Raw genomic sequence first — 18,587 nt, forward strand, 5'->3', positions numbered from 1 at the left:
TCATTTTGCCTTGCCCACTTTACTCATCCTTATCTCCTTTCTCGTTCTGGCTTTTTTCCTTTTTCAATTGTCACCTTTTTGCTATCTTCCTCTCCGTTCTTTCACCCTCTCCTTTTCTTTCATCCATTTCCCCTCTCTTGTTATTTTGGCTGTATCCTGTACTCCTCCCAGTGCTTAATTTGTAAACAATAAGTGCCAGGTCCCTCGTCAGGAGGCCACTGCAGCTAGCACCACCCATTGCCACTGACAGCCCTGCCAATGACAGCACCTACACATATGCTAACCATCACACTGTACAAGCGTGACAGTCCACACAGTTTGAAGCCCCCAAAGCTATAAGAATAGCTTAGGTAGCAGTTTTAGTTGTTTTCAATGTATATGAAATGAATAAACAAAAGTGTTGTTCTGCTCATCTTTAAATTACACAAACAGTGCCACCAGGTGGCAGTTGTCATAAGTGCCAGTGTTGATAATTAGGTGCCGGTGCTGAGCACTGGAAACCACTGGCTCAGATTAAGCACTGACCGCTCCCCCTGAAAAGTAAACACGGTCAAATCCGTTTGAAAAAAATATAATCATAACAGGCAGCCCAGTGCGTTGCATCAGCTGCAAAATAGTAGCTATGCTCTTGGTCCTTATACATTGCTTATATCACAGTGCACTTCTAAGCTACCACAGTGAAGCTAATATTCCAGATACCAACGATAATGAGTCAAAATATGATTTGACAGCGATTTATCGAAACACGTGCAGCATTTTTCGTATGTGGCTGCTCGAAAGGTAGTTGATTGTTTATTTGGGTCTTATAAGCATCCTTCCTGAGTGACTTACATCATCCTAAAAGACAGCAGAGTTTCATTTGGGATTGCAATAACACTTTTTGTGCCATGGCTTTAGTAAGGTCTATGATTATGTATTCCTACGTTTACTATGGGTTGTGCAGATCAGTTATTGACGTCCCTTGGCCTTGTTTCAATTCTTCCATCTATCTGACTTGTCAGTGACACCGTGAACAGCACGCCCTTGTACAATCACGGGCCACTGCTCCCTCTCTTCCCAATGCAGGAATGTTCTAAGGCTTTGCTGGAACTTACCGCAAATGTAGTGAGGACAGCAGTCGGTTTCTTCATGGAAAATGGCCTTCCTTTTCATTCCAGAAGGACACACAGGTGCTGGAGAACACGGTTCACATACTGGTGGAGAACACGGAAAGGGGAGAGTCAGTGGAGGCTTAACCCAAGAGAGGGAGGCATAGCAGCAGGGATAGGAACGAGGAAGTGCCAATTCCAAGTGAGCACATGTGGTTTGAAGAGCCAGCCTAGGATTTGGGTTGGCTCCATTAATGTGAGGAAGGAGTCAAATCTAGCAACTGTACAGGGGAAGAGATGGCAAAACATTATCTGCCTTCGTGCCCGAATAATCCTTGCATTCACCAAAGATGACAGTGACCTGTCTTTCTGGCAGAGACTGCCTGTGTGCTATTGCGTTTAAGTAATCAGTGTGAGCTGTAATGGTAATCTGTGTGAGCTGAAGGTGCTTTGAGAGCGGAGTCAGAGAAGAACTGGATGGGTATAGAGATCTGAGATAGTGAAAGACAGACTAGACTGAGAGAGTGAGTGGTCAGCTGGGTGATGCATGAAAGCGTGAGGGATAGACCCTAAAAACCAAGTTAGAGATGGCCTATATGGGTACTCAGAGATGTCATGATGAGAGATGGATGGATGGGTCCTGGGACTCGTGATAGTGATGGCCTAGGTGGGCCCTCAGAGGTAAGAACGTGAGGGGTGGATGGATGTATGAGCACTGAGACCCCAGATAGGGATTACCACAATGGGTCCTCAGAGATGAGACAGTGGGAGATGGATGGATGGGCCCTAAAACTCGAGTTGGAGATGAACTGGATGGAGAGAGTGAGAGATGGACTGGACTAGAGTGAGAGCTGAAGCAGTGAAGGAAATGGTTGGTCCAGGAAAGCTGAAACAGTAAAAACAGTCTGAATGGGCTTTGAGATTGAGATAGTGAAGGACACACTGGACTGACCCTAAGGAAGCTGAGACACAGATTGATTGGACAACGAGAGAGCGACAAGTGGGCTGGATGCAGCCTGAGAAAATGAAAGCTGGATCCTGAGAACCGAGATAGAGTTGGATTAGATATGGTGAGAGAAGGAAAGGTGGAACGCAAGACCTGAGTGTGAGGTAGACTGTGCAGGACTGAGAGCTGAGCTAGCGAAGGTTTAACTGGGTTGGTCCCTGAAAACGAAACAGTAATTGACACTGTGGATGGGCTGTGAGCGGGTCATATGAAAGACAGGCTGGATGCTGGTTGACTGGTAAGATGATGAGAAATGGACTGGTTGAACCCTGGGATTTGAAAGACGCATTACTTGCTCTTCCAGATGTGAGGCAGTGGGAGATGACCTGGATGAGCGCTGAGACAGTGACTGATGAACTGAGGCTCTCACAACTGCCTTACTTCAATGGAGAAGTTGGCTGGCTCTAGGTGTCACTTCTCACGGTTTTTCTTTTGGTGTCTACAGAACGGGTGACCTGAAAACCCACAGCCCTCCACATGCAACGCTACACTGTACTCTTCTCTGCGAGCATTCAGTAGGGACTCAGTAACTTACCGCACACAAACTCAGGACAGCATTTGTCTTCCCCTGAACCGTCTTCCCATAAACCGTCCATAGGCACTGCAATTTGACCGTTCTTCTGGCATTGTGGGGGTTCGGGACATAGGACACCAATACACTGCAAAGGACAAGCAGAAAAAGTCTCAATCAGAAGGATGTCATTGCTTTCCCAGTTCATGCGATGGTCGCTCCTGCTTGCTGAATAACTAAAACCTGGGGCAAGAGAACCCACTGCTTTCAATACAGACCACTGATAGCGTAATCACAGGCCTTAGTAACTGATGAATAATAAAGTCCTGCCTGAGAAAAATTATTGTTTTTTATGACCTGCTCAATAAAGATTTGCTAGTCCTTTTTAGCCATTCAGTGTGAGGCCTTCTTCAGTTGTGTTGCACCTGGAAACCAGAGCATCAAATATTGCATGAATTGTACATTCCATGACCAACAGTAATATCGGAATGGGTTCGACGCTAGTTATATTATTTTCTCAAAATATTTTAAACACCGTGGCGCCCCACTGAATAATAACTATGCCCGGTAAAGCAATGTGTTGTAGTACGCTGGAGACAAATGCACAAAGGCCCATATTTATACTTTTTTAGCGCCACATTTGCGTCATTTTTTGACGCAAAAACGGCGCAAACTTGCAAAATACAATTGGATTTTGTAAGTTTTCGCCGTTTTTGCGTCAAGAAGCGGCGCAAACGTGGCGCTAAAAAAGTATAAATATGGGCCAAAGTGAGAATGTCACCCATATTTAATATTAATGATGACCTTGCAGATACAATTGTCATCTTCTAAGGGTATTTCTTTGAAATTAGGTTGAATATGTGATTTAATACATTTTTGAGGAATTGTGTTAACTAATTTCTGATTACTATCTGCGCTGGGACTGATTTCTTGATTATCTTGTGATTCGTAAATTGTTCATTCAGTCAAAACTGCCTATAGTCAAGAGATTCAGGTTTTAATGTTTCTCTGACATACTGACCCTGTAAACTCTTAGAATGTATGTTTATTGTAACACGTGTGGTAAAATAGGCCACTCTGGACGTCATAATGCTGTGTCCCCAGTTATTTGCTGTAGACTGAAGTGGTTTGATTTAGAAAGTAAAAATGTCCATACAATTCAAAGACAAGTGCCTCCACCATGTATTGAATCAAAATGATGATCAGAGGCAAATACCACAGTCCTGAAAAAAAGCTCCCAATAAAAAGGTGTTAGGTCCGCCCACAGGTCCACAGTTCTAACCTGTATCACTATCCTATTTTACGAGCAGGGCCGGCTTTAGGGCAGCAATGCTCGCAAGACCAGTTATCCCTTTCTTAAGATGAAATGATGGGCTGATAGTGTGGCATTCATGTTTAGACTGGTGAAAAGGGGTTCCCCGCAGCATCCATTTGTCAGAAGGGGCTTTAAAAGCTGCATGTGCGGATGTGTTTACTAGTTAGCAAAGTGCGCCTGTGCAAGAGCCTAGTGTTCTTCCCAGGAAGCTACAAGATCTCTGGAATTGAGGGAATGGGCGCTCGTGCCCATGGAGACTGTGATTCCTGTGACTGGATGAGGTGGTTCGAGTCCATAGCCAGATCTGGATGCTTTGAGTATCGCAGCCTTTCTACACGAGGACCTTCAGGTCTCCGCCCCTCCTCTGAAGCTCTACCCCAGTTGAACCCTCAAGACCATCTCCTTCAGATTGAGGACAGCCTCCACCAAAGAGCACACGGATGAGCTTAATCATGGACATTTTAACAGTAAATTGGCCAATATTGAAGAAGAGGAAGATGGAAGTGAAAGCTCATCAAAAGTATTTATTGGTGATTGCTAATTATTAGAAAGCTCTCAAGTTTTGTGCTCCTAATTCACTCCTGAAGAACTAAGCAAATTACGTTTTATGTAACTTCCAACGCAGTAATTCTCTATCAGAAAATCAGAAGCCCCGAGCGATAGCTCAGACAATGTTAATCTGTGGGAAGAAGCCAGATTGCTGAATAACGAAGGCAGACAAATTCTCATATCAGTTTATGGACCTCACCTGCAAGATCACCTCAGCACTACTCAACTCGTGATTAGGGCCGTGGTGTACCTTATTCCTTAGGTGTGAATTAGAAAAACTGTGACTAGGACCATAGGAGCCAGCATAAAAATAGCTTTATGCTTTTAAGCCTATACCCCATGAGAAATACATAATCACTGGAGTTCCGGATGTTACTATAAACCATTTGAGGGCTGTTTGAATAGGAGTTATGAGGTCTGCTGAGGTACTGCCACTAACACAATTCACAATTCACAAACACATAACACACTTCAGAACTGTACTTACTGCATGGAGGACATTAAATCCAACTTACCGGTGGTACTGAAATAGAAAGCAGGGATAGTGTTAGTACTGGATCTATATTAACACTAACAACACATACACAGATATCTATCAGTGCACCCGGTGCTTAATTTCTTAAAAGAAGAAGTGTGAACCCCGAGGCTTTGCTAACAAGCCCTCCTATATCAGCACTGCAGATACCAAGGTTTCCTAGTTGTGATTCCACCTTAGCCCTCTTTCATCCACCACCAGGCACTCCCTGACCCTTTATCTCACTCTTGCAGGTTCTTTTTCATCATTACTTTCTCCATGTGTAACACTTTTTCCATATTTCTCTTCCTCTTTCTTTCCCCCTTGTGTGTTTTCTCTCTCTCGTACTGGGTCAAAGTCCGATAAGAAAGAATAAGTGCCCCACAAGCCCCTTAAGTAAGCGCTGGTGGGCCCCACCCGCAACTACCGTCTCATATGCACCCTTACCATCCCACACAAGTCTATACGGTTCCGCAAGTTGTGAATTGTCTTTTCTATTAGTTTATCTGATTAATTCACAGTATATGTGCAAGTACTATTGCGCTTAGCATTCGGAGCAGCCAGTGATGAAGCCCCTCTCCCTGTCCTTCTCATCGCGTGCCCTCATGCGGTGTGATGTTCTTGTCGGTGCTTACCACAGAAGTAATTAGGACAGCACTCCGTCTCAGGATCGAAGACTTCTTCCCTTTGAGTTCCCACGGGACAGTCTGGAGCTGGGCCGCAGGGATTGCACTCTGAGGAAGGAAACGAAAAGATGAACATAGAGAAGGGACAATGCAGCTTAACCTCATGGGAGGCAGGCATGGAAGATAATTCACCAAGGATAGGATAGAAACTAGTGTTACCATGTACCCTGTGACTACTGACTACAACACAAGGTGGTCCAAAAACGTCACCCCTAGGCCTCCACAACCTCTTGTTTGCTGCTCATGTGATAGGAGAACAATGTGTGGAAACTATGGAAGGTAAACAAGCAGTAGTCTATAGCAGGACAAAATGAGAGAAGCAAATACTACACAAGGCTGAGCCTAGCTGACGTCTATGTCACACAGAACAGAGCAACTGAGTAGCATTCTCAGGTCAGATGTGGGGCGAAGGGAAGGTTCTGTTCAGGACAGGACAGGTAATACTCAGAGGCTCATTACCTGGAGCCGGTGATTTGATGCAGGGTTACTGGCGGTGGAATCTGCAATCCGGCCAGCATCCCTGCCCCAAATACTGGGCATTACATGCCATTCTCGATTCCGGCCCCAATAACACTCCTTCTTCCAGTCATAACAAGAGGCACCTAATACTTAGTGACTCACTTCTAGCCGCTTTCAATCACCAGCCCTTGCTTCCATCTAAAAAGATGTCTGATGTCTCAACCAATCAGACATTAACCCGGGTCAAGTCTTCATTTTACAGTCGTGGGAGGCAAATGGCATTGCGGGAGTGCTTCCAGCAGGGGGCAGAGTTGGGGAGGAGGAGGGCACAGCAGGGCAGTGCTGAGAAGGGGCCGAGGGCGTTATCTGACTCCCCGTGGTCCAAGAAGGCATAGGATGGGTGCCCTCGCCCGAGTCATCTGTGGTTTCAACCGGTGTGATCGTTCATAGATCTCGGTTTGGTGTTTTCGGGCCTGGAATTAGAAACACCAGGCCATTTGCAGCCCGACGAACCAGTACCCAGCGCCCCCACCCGGGGATAAAGCGCCAGGCAGCTCTCCACGAGCTCCTCAGCGTGGCTGTGGTGTAGTTTCTGTGCCATGTTTATAAACCTCAACAGTACTTTTTTTTATGTTTGCTTTGGGTGTCACACATGGTAACCTTCACCCCTCCATGCGTGCTGCAACATAATACATCCCTCTTCACAGTACCAGCATACGACGTTAGCACAACTCACCACAACTATGCGTTTCACAGCATGGGTCTTCTCCAAAATAAGACACCACAGTTTCCCCCGTCTTCCAGCACTGCGGCGGCTCGCGGCATGTCACGCCCTCGCACACATCCTGTAATGTGGGACAGCAAACCCAAGGGTCACAGCGGAACTCGGACATGCACAGCAATCTTGGCCTCTTTACCAGTGTTGGCGCTTTAAGTGTTTTTTCTTTTCTTAAACTGTGGGTCCACGTACTTCAGTTCTTGTCTTCTACAAACTGTTGTGGACTTGTCACTCTCCATTCCGAATATGAGAGATGGAAGCGGAGTGGGGGGGGGGGGATGGGAGGGAAGGGAAGGGGGCTGTGGCAGGGCCTAATTCAAGAGCTCTAAAGCACACCGGATGGATCAGAGGTTGATTGCAGCCCACGATCTCAAAAACCCACCTGATGTGTGAGTTGCTTAATCCTGTCCATCCATACCATGGTGAACAATTCCTAACACAAAAACATAGTAACTAAACTACACATAGGGGCATATTTATATTCTGTTTGCGCCGGATTTGCGTCATTTTGTTTTTAAGCAAATCTGGCGCAAACGTAACTCCATATTTATATGACCCGTCTAGCATCAGAATATAGGAGTTAACCTCGTTTTATTATAGTGGAAACCTACCTTGCGTCAATGAGATGCAACGTAGGCGTTCCAGGGCAAAAAATTACTCTAAGGCATTTGCGCCTTATTTATCCTACCGTGCAAAAATGACACACAGGAGGAGGAGGGCCTTAAATAATGGCGCTAAGCCTGTTTAGCGCCATTATTTAACACCTGGGTCAGGGCTGGTGTTAGGGGACCTGTGGGCTCATTTCCATGGGCAGAGACCATGGGAGCAGCCCACAGGTGCCCATCCCTGCACCCAGGGACACCCCTGGAGGACACCCAAGGATGTGGGAACCCATCCAAGGTAAGTCCAGGTAAGTTTATCTTGTTTTTTTTCTAAGTGCTATAGGGTGCCTAACTTGCACCACTTACAATGCACTGTGCCCATGGCCATTGGGCAGGGGGGCAGGACTCCGGTCTTTGCTAAGACAGGAGTCATGTCCATTGGGGGTTGTGCGTAAAAAAATGTTAGGTTAGCATCATTTTTCTGACTCTAAGCCGACTAGCGCCATTCTTCAATGCACAACCTCCTGTTTCCCCTACGCCTCCCCCACCAGGTTATCGTTATTTATTTTGACGCTAACCGGGCCTTCGCGCCGGCTAACGTCATTCCTTAAATATGATGCCCTGCTGGCGTACAGGAATGGTGCTAGCCGGCGGTAAATCAGGGCCATAGTAACTAAACATAGTAGCAGAAAGTCTGTTTCCTGGTTGCATTGCCCTGCATCACCTACTTTCCTCAGTTGGTCTCAAAGTATTTGGCGAGCAGACCAGAATCACAACCTCTATCCTCAGTACTGAAGGAATGATCTTCAAGCCATCAATACTTCCTTCTTTGGGCGTATCGCGATGATTGGTATGAGGTTATAGTGCAGATTGGACACAGTTCTGACCTGTTATTGACCCTATCTTAGACCTGGACCATGTGCTTTTATCCAGTACTCAAAGGCTTAGATAAGGTCCCTTATGGGGGTTCCCAGGCATCTACTGCAGCTATCCAAGCAGAGCTGGTTGGACTATGTGGCTTGACAGTGTACAAAAGTATGCCGACTACTGCTTCATCTCCATGTGTCCCACAGAATGCCTTCAAGTGAAACAAATACATGACCTGACAGTGTACTGGAATGCTCCAGAGTTAACCACAACATTCCAGCTCAGTTCAAGATCTCACTAGACGATCCATGCGCTCTGTGCTAGGCTTATGACATGTGGGCAGATTAGTTATTAATTTATTCAGTTATGCAAATAAAATATGTTGTTTTATTGTACAGAGACTTTCACCACAGGGGCTTTCAACACCTTAACAACAGTAGGAACAGATGAGCTGTCTTTCAAAGTGGTTCATATTTTGAGATTATGAATTGCAGTCTGGAGGTTGTAGGTAAAACAAGAGGGTGGGTGAAAGAACCTGAAAAGAGCACTGATTTCGGAGGATTAGGCATTATGGTGGTCATTCCGACCTAGGCGGGCGGCGGTTGCCGCCCGCCCGTCGGAATCCGCCTGAATACCGCCCCGCGGTCAATTGACCGCGAGGGGTATTCTGACTTTCCCGCTGGGCCGGCGGGCGATCTGATTCAGATCGCCCGCCGGCCCAGCGGGAAAGAGCCTTCCACAAGGAAGCCGGCTCGGAATCGAGCCGGCGGAGTGGAAGGCGTGCGACGGGTGCAGCAGCACCCGTCGCGCTTTTCAGTGTCTGCATCGCAGACACTGAAAAGCCTAGTTGGGCCCTGTTAGGGGGCCCCTGCCGTGCCCATGCCATGGGCATGGGCACGGCAGGGGCCCCCAGGGGCCCCGCGACCTCCCCTACCGCCATCCTGTTCATGGCGGCTTTCCCGCCATGAACAGGATGGCGGTAGGGGGGGTCAGAATCCCCTCGGCGGCGCAGCGAGCTGCGCCGCCTTGGAGGATTCTAAGGGTCAGTGGAAAACCGGCGGAAGACCGCCGGTTTTCCCGTTCTGACCGCGGCCAAAGCGCCGCGGTCAGAATGACCAAGGGAGCACCGCCGGCCTGTCGGCGGTGCTCCCGCCCCCGTTGGCCCTGGCGGTAGGGAACCGCCAGGGTCAGAATGAGGGCCTATGTGTTTAATAGTTTTTTTTAACGCTATGGTGATAGTGTAATCTTTTTAGGGTTGAGCCTGTGAGTGCATGTGCTAGAGCATACGTCTCGATTGTGAGACTCTCTTGTGTTCTGTAAAGGGCTTGGAGCCCGCCTTTTGCTCACCATTGGTTGGTTTGTGTGGCACTCTTCCCTACAGCATCATAATTTGTCAAGACACAACTGGCATCGCTTCCATTTCTATGCATGGAGCAGGGATTAAGCACTAATTGATGCAACTTAATTAGTGCCCATCTGCTGCTCCCGTTGTGATCGAGGTACTATTTGTTGTTATAAACAAGGCCTGTGACTGGCAAAAACTTGCCCAGCAGGCACACAATTGCAAAGTTTAATTTTTTAAAACTTACTTTCTGCTATCTTGCCAAGTCATCTTTTCTAAAATATTTCTCATGTTTTCTTTTGTTTTTGCTGGTGTGTGCTGTTGTCAAAAGATGACAATAAACTTGTTTGAAAAATTGCGAGACCTATTGCATTGTAAATGCCTGTTTAGATATATTAATTTTGGGAGGTGGGTAAATATTTGTGCTGGTGGGAGCCATTTCAAGCATCAACAGCAAGCATTTGGATGTAAAGAGCAAGTTAAATAAGTCAGACACGTGTGGAGCTTCTACAATGAGAGACGCATATCTCCATTGCTTCGCACAAGTCATATATAAATTCACAACAGCCGTATGTCACAGTAGCAGGCTTTTGGCCAAAAAGTGCTCCGACTGGTCAGGGTAGTAAGCGCTATACAAATACAATTACAGATCATCGATCTGTGTTTGTAACCAACACAGACCGTGGCCATCCAGCATCATCTCGAAACAAAGGCTCCTCCCCACCACTTTCTCCCCTCCCCCCTTTTCCTTCACCCCCATTCAGGACTGATGTTCATAAAACATACTGGAGTGGTTGTCGGAACTGTCGTCACAGGCTCTGGAGTCGTCTGAAAAAAAAAGATCATAGGTCAAATGACTGAAATAGGAAGAGGATACCTATAAACACTGAGCATATTTATTATTAAATGACGTCTTTGCAATATCTTTAAAAGGTGACTGATTGGGAGAGAAATAGTCAAGGGCCATAACAAGTTCAGAGGGGCGGCCAGCAAACACTGCCTTAATAAAGACTTTACTTACTGCGTGAAAAAAGTAGATGGACAACTTACCAGACGTTCTGAAACAAAACAAAAAGAAGAACAGTGTTAGTGATGATCTATATTCCACCTCCTCTGTTCCTCTCTTGGCCGTGCCCCTTAGTCCCTTTGAGTCTCCTGTCTGTGCTCAGTCATTCCCAGCCTATCTTGGGACACCCTCCACCACAGTCACTTGTGTCCCCTTGTAACTCCTCATCAGGTTATAAGCCCTGTCCTCAGACTCCCCTCTTTCTTATATCTCTCCTTGGTGTCTCTCTTTACAAACCCACCTCCTGCCCGTGTTGTGTGTGCTCTGCAGTGACATTTCTCTGTGTGTCGCCTCCCACTTGTCTTTTCTGTGTACTATGGATTCAGAAAATGAGCTTTTATTAATCTTTGCACTGTTTACTCTCACCTGAGTGGAGAATGTGTATGGCAATTTGGGTTACCGTGAACCCCTTTATCCGTGACGTAGCTTGGTCAGTAAAAAAGAGGGGGTGGGAGCTTCTGATTTCCCAACAATCACGCTGGGGTATTTTATTAGAATAGGTTATATGAGAAGCAGGACATGAGGAGGGCTTAAGGCAGAGGTCTCCAAACTTTTTAATGCCGCGCCCCCCAGTTGAAAAATAAAAATCATTGGGCACCCCCTTAGAATTTTTCACAATTATTTTATAAACATGGCAATGTTTAAATATGTCTAAACCTATTTAAACACTGCAGTTACGGGCTGTTACCATTCTAAAACTGCAATAACATGCTTCTGGTTAAAACAAAGGCCTGTTATCTGTATAATATTTATTTTGGCCAGAGTCTGGGTCCCACCCTGAGATCACTTCAGGCCCCCTTAGGGGGACCCGCCCCCCAGTTTGAAGACCTCTGGCTTAGGGTTAAGTGGAAAGAGAGCGCATTGTTAGCAATCCTTAAACACAACATTTTTCAAGCTAATCACTTTTAAAGCGAGAGAGAGATATTTTGTTAGTGTCAGTATGTAAAAACCCCAGGTGAAATCCGACACCTCACTACATACCCGACTGAAAGCACCTATACACAACTATATACTATATAATAGATTTTGTAGAGGGGTGTAGCACCCCCAACACCCCCCCCTGAAGCTACGCCCCTGCCCTTTACCAGTTCCACTGCCCTGTCCTTTTGGCCCTCTGCCACAGGTGTACGGGAGTAAAGCTTAGCGCTGTGCTTACCACAGGTATATCGTGGACAACATTCCGTCTCTGGATTGAAGAACGTTTCCCGGTGATATCCATGGGAGCAGTCGGGAGCTGGCAGACAGATTCCACATTCTGAAGGGAAAGCATGGCAAGTCAAGTGAGGATCAGGACCAGTGGGAACTAAATAAACTTTAGAAAGTATTCAAAACACACTGTAGCTCCTGGTTACCTGTCTTCATGATATTAAACATGAGTGAGCAGCAGACACTGGTTTCCTGTCTGTGAAGGGCTGCTGGTAGTTACCTCTGCCCTCCCACACGGGGAATAGGAGAAGATAATGTTTGCAATCGTAAAATGTAAATCTGCTCTAAAGACCCTTCTCTCAAATCTCCAAAAACTCGACCTAGTACTCGGCGACAGACTCACTTCCGGCTGCTTTCCATCAGGAGCTTTGCACTCAGTATAAAAATAGGTCTAAATCAGACATTGGCCAGGATGAAGTTCTAATCTATGGCTTCAAACTGAGCCCTTCAGGAAACAATATTCAAACTGGGTTAAATATGCAGCCACGGTAGCGTGGGAGGAATAACTTTGGGAGCACTTGAGTCCTTGGCAGAGGCTTGGAACAATGACTTAAGAAGTGTGAAGTGAATTAATGACCTAGGGTGATTTGGTGGAAGGGGCTGAATATGTTTCCGCTCTCCCGCAGCAGTAGCTAAGTCTGGGAATAACTTGGTGTCAGTCAATAAATCAGAGGTGGGTTATACTGCCAACGCTTGTTCAAATGGCGAAGAGTTGGACCGGCTTGTGCCTTAAGCCAGTCAAGGAATGGAAGGTAGAACCAGTGCAGGCAATGGGAAATCAACCACATGAAACCTGGAAGTTGGAGACACATGGACTTGTTGGGAACTGAGAGTTTAGAGAGTGAGAGGTTCATTTATTGGGCTCACGGACAGGAAAAAATGGACAGGATGGCCCCCCCACTCCCATGATCTTCTGGTTGGTTTCCCTGTGGCTTAAAACCACCCTTATTAAGATGATCAATACCTTGGGTATGGAGGTTAGTTGTGACTGTAAAGCTTTGTTTTAAATAACCCACCTAGAATTCCACAGAACTACACATGTGTTGCTACACGTCACACCCCTTAAAAACAAGCAGTACCCAGTATGGACTCAGTAACTTACCACATTCCTCATCAGGGCAGCAGTCATCACCAGACCCTTCCTGCCTCACAAGAGTTTGTCCCACCTTTGTGCACTGTGGTGGTGGGGCGCAGGTTACTCCATAGCACTGCAAAGGAGAGAGGTCAAGAATGCTCACCTTGAGACATATATGTTATGTTACTTAATATTATTGCCATGTGTATAGCACACAGTCTCCGACTGGTATGACAGTTCAGTGCTTCCAGTAGTTTCTGGTTGTCCAGTCGAGCCAATCTAGAGTGTACATTGCAGGCTGCAGTCTTAATCGGCTTCTGTTATAAGCAGTGTAGATGGGCATGTTCACTTAGTAGGAGAATGTGTCTAATTCAGTGATCTGAGTGTGCTTGGTGTTTGATGAGTAACAAATTACTTACGAATTCCCTTATTCAGTGCGTATGTCATTACCGGATCACTGCACGTGTGTGCGAGCAAGGTAGCAATAGTAGAGGGTGCCTTAATAGCCAGTTAAGGGTATAACAAGATTGCAGTGCATGTATGCATGAGTTTGAATGGTGTGTCTGGATGGACAGTGTTGCTGTGAGCATAGAGATGGACAATCAGATGATAAGTCTGCGCTCTGTTACATGTATGTCTACTTTTCATCTTAAAGTCTACTGTTGGGCGTCTTGAATGTAGTGCGTCATTAAAGAAACATACCACACTCATTCCCAGGACAAGCGTTTTAGTGATTGTTTTGTGATTGATTGGAAAGGGCCTTGTCACTTTATTAATGATGAGATCTTGCAACTGTAAAAATGAGGTCTATTACTGTAAAACACCGGTCCTTCTTGGGTTTCTCTTACTTACATTCAAGAAGATTTATGTTCTGCCTGCTTAGGTCAACAATACTTTTAAGGCTTATCACGCTTTCCTTGAAGAGCCCACTTTAAGATGCGTAATCCACTTTGAAGCAAACCTAAAGCCTCATAAAACCCCTGAGTTCAAGGCAAAACATGCTCTCTTGTCTGAGGGAGGTGCTCCCTCTTCCACAGGGAATCTGTCGAAGGTCTGCCCTGAGAAAGGGAGCACTTCTCCATGCACCTTCCGTACTTGAAAACAAACCTAGCTGCTCTCAACTATACACAGAATCCAGTGAACATGTTCCAGAGATGTAATCCATGAAGGATGTCTATTTTTAACAATACGCTATTTAGATTTGACCAGGTTTTCTGTGAAATTTCTCAAATCCTTATTGCTTGTTCCTTAACATTTAATTAATCAAAGTGATTTTAATCACAACGCCAGGACTGCTTTTTTTCTTTAACAATGGTGGGGGTGGGGGGAGAGAAAGCAAGAGAGAAATGGTTATCGTCCGGTTAAGGTATACAAGCTGAGCAAATGCCTGGGTTCAAAAATTCTTTCACTGACTTTACTTCGTTTTTAAGCTTCGTGATCTGCAATTTACACTTTGTTCTATCTAAAAGATGCTGTGGAATTCCCGCACTCGTTTGATTCTCTTATCCTGTCTTTGGACCGTTGCTTAATCTAACCTAAAGCTCAGGAGTTTCAGGAAAAGGTCAAATGTCACAGTTTTAAAGAGCTGTGGGTTAAGATGAGCCCTTTGAAGATTTGGACGAGACAAGTCCACATGGAAGTTGAGAACTCTTCTCCAAGCTCCTTGAAACCCAACTGTCTATAGCCTCCAGCTCTCAGAAGCCTGGGCTCGAGGAACCGGGTGTGACTGCAAAAAGCTCGCGCAAGTAAAGTGTCGTGTTTACTGGACATTATTACATAAAAGAACATACTACACCGTCAGCTGTCACCTTAATATTTTTAAAAGGTGACTACCTGGAGGGGTATGGTGCAAGGTTCCGTCGACGCTATTGAACCACAACCACATGCTCCCATCACAAAGCATGCCCCCTGCCCACAGCTGTACTTACTGCACAAAGAAAATAAATGATGAGTAACTTACCTCTGGTACTGCAATGGAAAGAAAAAATATATATATATTAGTGTGTTTGTTTTATTAACTCCAGTTTTTAAACATTAAACATTACAACTTCCCACCATGCAAGTGTGTGCAATTCAGCCTTTGTGTGTAAATTGTAAATGTTTTCCTCTGTCCCATTACCAGTGAAGGACACTAGCAGTGTGTGCTCTGCTGTGTGACTGTGCTAGGTGTCCTCAGTCTCGATCTGTCCTTGCTATGTGCCTAGGGCTGCTGGAGTTACTGTATCTTTGGCTGACCGGACTGTTATCCTGCCCCTCATCTCATTACTTTCATCGGCATGAATTAATTACCAAGATTTAATTCATTAACAACAGTCCCTTTGCAGACGCCTCTAGCTTGTCTAGTGGTGCAGACCTTCCTCAGCCTCATCTAGCCCTCCTTTACCTCCCCTGGAGCCTCGATGTGCTGCAGGGAGGTCTCTTTTCACATTCTCTGTCTTGTTTTTGTGGCACAGACTCTAATTCGTCTCCTCTAGTTACCTTCGTGATACAATCTCTCCTCACCTTCCTCCAGCTTTTCATGTGAGCAATCCTTCCTCAGTTTCCCGTGGCTGCTCTTGTACTACAATCTCTCCTCAGCCCCCTGTAGCTTCTCTTGTGATACAATCCCTCCTCTAGATTATCTTGTTGCAATCCACCCTAGCTTCCTAGCTCCTCTTGTGAGTCAGCGCTTCATCAGCCTCCTATAGCTTCTCTTGTGATACAATATCTTCTCACCCTCCTCTAGTTTCTCTTCTGATACAATTCTTCCTCAGCCTACTCTAGCTAGTCTTGTGATACAGTCCATCCTTGGCCTCTTCTAGCTACTCTGGGGGTACAGACCCACCTCTGCCTCCCCTAGTTACTCTTGTAATAAAATCTGTCCTCTACTTTCTGTACTCATATTCCTCTAGCTTCCCTTGTGATACAACCCCTCTCCAGCCTCCTCTTGCTGCTCTTGTAATACAATCCTGCCTTAGCATTGTCCAGCTCCTCTCCTCTCCTAATACAATTCCTCCTCAGCCTCCTGTAGTTCCTCTCAATGCATTTTCAATCTCCTAGCATCTCTTGTGATACAATCTCTTCTCAACATCCTTAATTACTCTTGTGCAACAGGCCTTTCTCTATCTCCACTGAGATGTCTCTGTGCTGCAGGAGCTCTTTTGCCTCCTCATTCTCTTGTGTTTGCTCCAATTTCTAAGCAGCCTCCTCCGCCTGTGATAAAATCTATCCCCAGCCTCTTCCAGCTTCTCTTGTGATACAATCTATCCTCAACATGCCTAGCTCCTCGTGATACAATCAATCCTCAGCCTCCTCTAGCTCCATCCTCGGCCTCCTCTAGCCCTGCTTGTGATACAATCCATCCTCAGCCTCCTCTAGCCCCTACTCTTGGGACACAATCCATCCTCAGCCTCCTCTAGCTCCTACTCTTGGGACACAATCCATCCTCAGCCTCCTCTAGCTCCTACTCTTGTGATACAATCCATCCTCGGCCTCCTCTAACCCTGCTTGTGATACAATCCATCCTTAGCCTCCTCTACCCCACTTGGGATACAAACTATTCTCAGCCTCCTCTGGGTTCTCTTGTGCTAAAGATACTCTTTGGCCTACTCTCTGGTCTTCAGCTTCCCTGACGCTTCCTTTAGTTTTTCTCTTTGCAGTTGCAGTCGCGCTTCTACCTTTGTTTTCTCTATGATGGTTTCCAATCCAGCTTTCAATCTATTCCGAAATCTGGATATACGCGTTATTAAAGTCATCTCTAGGAATTTCTGATCGAATGCAGGCACTGCAGCAGACCAGTTGGGTCTCTAGAGATGGGCCATATGAGGCCTGTGTCTCAAATCTAATTCTCCTGGCCCCCCTTCAGCCCCACCACCAGAGCTGTTGAACGTGCCAGGAGGCAACTTAGAAAAAAAAAAACAATGCACCTTGCCTCCTACAGTTATTTGTCCATCTACCTTTGACTGCAAATCAATGTTTGGATGAGGTAATGCAAAAGGCTGCATGTTTGCTTAAAATGTTTAAACCAGACCATGTATGTGTGTGTGTGTATACATATCTACACACCCCAGTCAGCTTCAAATGTTTTACGCACGTGCGGGGTGGGAGGTGTATGTGTGTGTGTGTGGGCACCTGTGTGTGTGTGTGTGGTGCTATTCTAGTGCTCTGTTCATTCCCCTGCCCATGTTCCCCCACAGCCTCCCATCCCTGTCTCCATCATCTGTGTGCGTGCAATACTTGTCATAATACTTACCACAGATATATGTGGGACAACACTCAGTGTCAGGATCGAATTCGCTTTTTCTGAGAAATCCAGAAGGACATTTGGGAGGCAGAGGGCAGGATTCACATTCTGGTTAGAAGACAAGGAAACACATTGAAGTAAATGTTAGTACACGTGCGTCGGGTTGACTTGCTGTGCCCAAAAGTAGTTATTGATCGTGTGTCGGTCTAGAACCGATTTCCAGTGAATACGAGTAGTTAACACCTAGTGTGGGACTCCAGCTCATTTGCTGTGCACAAGTGTGGGTAGGTCACCGTGTGGTGGTGTAGGACTGTAGCGGGTTTCCTGTGTACTACTTAATACTCATGTGTTGCTGTATAAGTGATTTCCTGTGCACAGGAGTATTTAGAGCTTAGCTTTACGCTTTAATTGATTTCCTAACAGGAGTGACAACTAGGTGTTGGGTTATATTTGATTTCCTGTGCACGAGAGTAGTTAAAACTTAGTATCCGGCTTTAGCTGATTTCCTTTACACAAAAATGATTAGTATTTAGTATTAGACTATAATCGATTTCCCATGCACAAGAGTGACAATCACTCAGTGTTGAATTATAACTGATTTCCTGAGCGTATGAACGGTTCGCTCAGTAAAAATAGGCGGCTGAAGACTAATTTTCTTGAAAACTGAAGTTTAAGTAGCATTGTGCAAATATATTAGATTAACAAGAATGTTTTCCTCGGGCAAGGTGCATCAAGACCAGTGAAAGAATAATTAACTAACCTGGCTTGCTTTAAAGTTTGCAACAGCCAAAAATTCCTAAATGGTGTGGGTGCAAATTAGCCCTTGGACAATGATAAAGTAATGACATGAAGTGGTTGCTAGGATACAATTACCGTGGGTGAGAAAGACTATAACTAGAGGAAGACTGGCCACTTTGCAATGGCTTACATGGAGATTGGTGAGTACCCTGGATATTTCCCCAAATCAACCAGATAGGAGCTGTGGCGGACTCTGAATGCTGGACTGAGAAGGGTCCGGAGAGCTGAGACAGTGAGAATATCTGAAGGGACCCTGGATCTGAGACAGTGAGCGATGAACTGGGCGCACCCTAGGAAGAGAGACAGTGAGATCTGGACTAAATGGGTGCTAAGGTTTAGGATAGCGAGACGTGGGCTGTGGGGGGCAGGCCCTGACAGCTGAGACAGTGAGAGATGGCTGGATGGGCCCTGAGATCTGACACCGTGGGGGATAGACTGGGTGTACCCTAAGAGGTGAGAAGTGAGATGGACTCAATGGTGCTAAGATCTGAGAGAGCAAGGCA

At 45.9% G+C, this 18,587-nt stretch overlaps 1 protein-coding gene and 1 long non-coding RNA gene across 2 annotated transcripts in view; both read right to left on the reverse strand.

Annotated features, from left to right (window-relative positions):
• Positions 1 to 18,587, reverse strand: part of LOC138247052 (uncharacterized) — a 249,316-nt gene that overhangs the window by 60,792 nt on the left and 169,937 nt on the right. The window contains exon 46 of the mRNA XM_069201802.1: positions 10,768 to 10,775. Coding sequence (XP_069057903.1) covers positions 10,768 to 10,775 — 8 coding nt within the window. The remainder of the gene's footprint in view (positions 1 to 10,767; positions 10,776 to 18,587) is intronic.
• On the reverse strand, positions 5,624 to 10,584 carry LOC138246328 (uncharacterized). Its single transcript, XR_011194265.1, has 3 exons — positions 10,504 to 10,584; positions 6,865 to 6,973; positions 5,624 to 5,717 (listed from the first exon to the last, which is right to left on the reverse strand). It is a non-coding gene; the product is annotated as an uncharacterized lncRNA (long non-coding RNA).

The sequence above is a fragment of the Pleurodeles waltl genome, chromosome 7, assembly GCF_031143425.1.
Source record: "Pleurodeles waltl isolate 20211129_DDA chromosome 7, aPleWal1.hap1.20221129, whole genome shotgun sequence".
Classification (NCBI taxonomy): domain Eukaryota; kingdom Metazoa; phylum Chordata; class Amphibia; order Caudata; family Salamandridae; genus Pleurodeles; species Pleurodeles waltl.